The sequence below is a fragment of the Silene latifolia genome, chromosome Y (genome assembly GCF_048544455.1).
Source record: "Silene latifolia isolate original U9 population chromosome Y, ASM4854445v1, whole genome shotgun sequence".
NCBI lineage: Eukaryota > Viridiplantae > Streptophyta > Magnoliopsida > Caryophyllales > Caryophyllaceae > Silene > Silene latifolia.
In genome coordinates, this window is record NC_133538.1 from 449,911,914 (window position 1) to 449,914,921 (window position 3,008).

The 3,008-nt window shown below is 40.3% G+C and overlaps 1 protein-coding gene across 1 annotated transcript; it reads right to left on the minus strand.

The window, feature by feature from the left end:
• Positions 1-2,068: 2,068 nt before the first annotated feature.
• LOC141632773 (uncharacterized) lies at positions 2,069-2,734 on the minus strand. The gene has a single exon (XM_074445287.1). It carries the CDS (start codon positions 2,732-2,734, stop codon positions 2,069-2,071), a length of 666 nt encoding a protein of 221 aa, XP_074301388.1.
• Positions 2,735-3,008: the final 274 nt, after the last annotated feature.

The following is a 3,008-nucleotide window of genomic DNA, read 5'->3' on the forward strand; positions in this document are numbered from 1 at the left end:
TAGACCCCGCGATTCCAGCTCCCTCGGCCCAATCGAAATCCGCAAAGACAGGTACCCGTTATCCTTTGGTTAATTATATTACTACGAATTGTTTTTCTAATAATCACAAATGTTTTTTAAGCAAAATTGACAAAATAATCGAGCCTGACCATTATACCGAGGCAGCTCCTATTCCAGAATGGCGAGATGCAATGATGCAAGAATTTAAAGCTCTCGAGAAAAATGGAACATGGACAGTTGTTGAGTTACCAAAAGATAAACGACCCATTGGTTGTCGATGGGTTTACAAAGTAAAGTATAAAGCGGATGATACCATTGAAAGATACAAAGCCCGACTTGTAGCACAATGATACACGCAAATCGAGGGGGTAGACTATCATGAAACTTTTGCCCCAGTTGCGAAAATGACGAGTGTCCGGTGTTTACTTGTTGTTGCCGTTGCCAAAGGGTGGTCCATTGCTCAATTAGATGTAAATAACGCTTTTCTCCATGGAGATTTAAATGAAGAAGTTTACATGAAGATGCCACCCGGTTTGGATAAAGGAGGAACGAACAAAGTCTGTAAACTCAACAAATCCTTATATGGTCTCAAGCAGGCATCGAGAAACTGGTTCGAAAAATTGACAAAGTCGTTGACAAGGTATGGTTTTGAACAATCTATGGCCGATTATTCGCTTTTTACTTATAACAAAAATGGAGTTTTTCTCGGAATTCTTGTTTATGTTGATGATATGATAGTTGTAAGTGACAATGAGGATGCTAGTACACGGCTTAAACAGTTTCTCGACCGGAGTTTTTGGATAAAAGATCTTGGTAGGCTCAAATATTTCCTAGGAATTGAAGTGGCCACCGGTTCTAAGGGGTTGTTTCTTAGTCAACGTAAATATGTTATTGATATTATGAAAGAAGCGGGTTTGGAAGGTGCAAAACCAATTGATACTCCAATTCAGCCAAATCATAATTTATCTATGGCAGAAGGACGTCTTTTACACGACCCTATGAAATATAGGCGATTAGTTGGCAAGCTTATTTATTTGACTATTACGAGACCCGATTTGATTTATGTGGTGCACATTCTTTCTCAATTCGTTCATGCTCCGCGTCAAGAGCATTACGATGCTGTTTTACGGGCTATTCGTTATATTAAAGGAGTACCGAATAAAGGAATAGTCTTGAAGAGAGAATGTGATTAACAAGTTAGAGGTTTTTCTGATTCGGATTTTGCCAAATGTCCTTTATCACGACGATCCATCATGGGCTATTATGTGGCTTTAGGAAATTCACCCATTTCGTGGAAGGCTAGAAAGCAAACGACAGTTGCGAAATCGTCGGCGGAAGCCGAATACCGAGCACTAGCAGCACTTACAAGTGAAGTTATTTGGGTGAAATCTTTTCTTAAGTCGTTAGGTGTCGATCATACTCGTCCTATGGCTCTTTTCTGTGACAATCAGGCGGCTTTACACATAGCGAAAAATCCGATTTTTCATGATCGAACTAAGCACATAGAAATCGATTGTCACTTGATTCGACACCACCTGGTTCAAGGCACGATTGTAACGTCTCATGTACGGAGTAAAGAGCAAATCAGGCTGTTTTTCTAGATTTCAAAACTTCCTTTATAATTATGGATACAAATAAAAATTCGCAAAAACGTCACGGAAAAGGAGTTATGCACGAAACTACGGGGCGGAGTCTGATGAATCATTTGATTGGGATCAGGATGATGAGAATGCAAAAAGTCAGACTTGCGCAAGCGGAAGCAAGGCCGAAGTGATTTATATCTTATTTATGATGAAATTTATTCGTTTTGTTCGTTTTTTAACTCTGTTAAATTTTCCTATGTTAGGCGGTCTAGTAATAAAGTGGCTCACGAACTTGCTCATGTAAGGACGTGGTTCCCAGGTAGGCGTTTTTGGGTCGATGTACTTCCGCTAAACATTAACGAGTTAGTCTCTTTTTTTTTTTTTTTTTTTTTGTTTTTGTTTTTGTTGAAATGTGAGAAATTATATTAATAAAAAATGAATAATTACATATGGCTATAAAAGGCAATCAAACAAATATCAAACTATCATTCTACTAGACGCATTCTTTTGAGCCAATCTCTCTCAGCAATTGTCATTGTTGCTCTATCCCGGCCTCGAACTCGTGACCTCATCTCCTCCATGATAAATCTTGCCACACATTCTGGCCGTATCAACAGATTCTTATTCCTGCTTTTGTTTCTCTGATGCCAAACCTGATACACTGTACCCAACATCATAGCAATTTGTACTCCCCTTTGCAGCACTGTTCCTTTCCTTTGCATACACCAATCCAACACATCCCTTATAGGAAAGTTCCATCTAGTCTCCTTATTCAACTCCCTGATGATCCCTCTACTGTAAAGACATTCACAGAACAGATGCTCAGTGGTTTCAGGAGTTAAACCACACAGATGGCATTTGTCCTCAATGTCCAACCCAAAGCTGGCTAATCTAGCGGTTGTATTCAGAGCTTCATGAGCAATAAGCCATCCCAAAAATTGATGCTTTGGTAGAGCCCACCCATTCCAGACTGCTTTAAACCAGTGGACACGGGGCCTAGTCCCTTTGAACCAATCATAACAGCCAGCTGGTGTAAAACCTTCTGGTTGAACACCCCACTTCCCATTGACATACCCATCTCTCATTTCCTCCTTGACCCAGCAGATTCTCCTCCATACCCAGCTTGAGCTTGTACTAGGTTTATAGTCCATCCATTCCTGACCCTTGAGATAATTAATTTGCACCCAATGTACCCATATTGAATCCCTTTATGTAGCTACCCAATCAACAAGCCTTCCAACCATGGCCTTGTTCCATGCTTCTTGATCCATGAGCCCTAAACCTCCTTCATATTTAGGCCTGCATATAGTATCCCATCCCACAAGGGGAGTTCTTCTATAGTCTGCACTATTATCCCAGAGGAAATTCCTGCAAACTGCCTCAATTCTCTTGATAATTCCTTTGGGAATGATAAACATTGACGCC

Bases quoted from the DNA above. Each gene is read 5' to 3' on its own strand.
- LOC141632773 (XM_074445287.1), bottom strand. From the start codon at position 2,734: ATGGACTATAAACCTAGTACAAGCTCAAGCTGGGTATGGAGGAGAATC.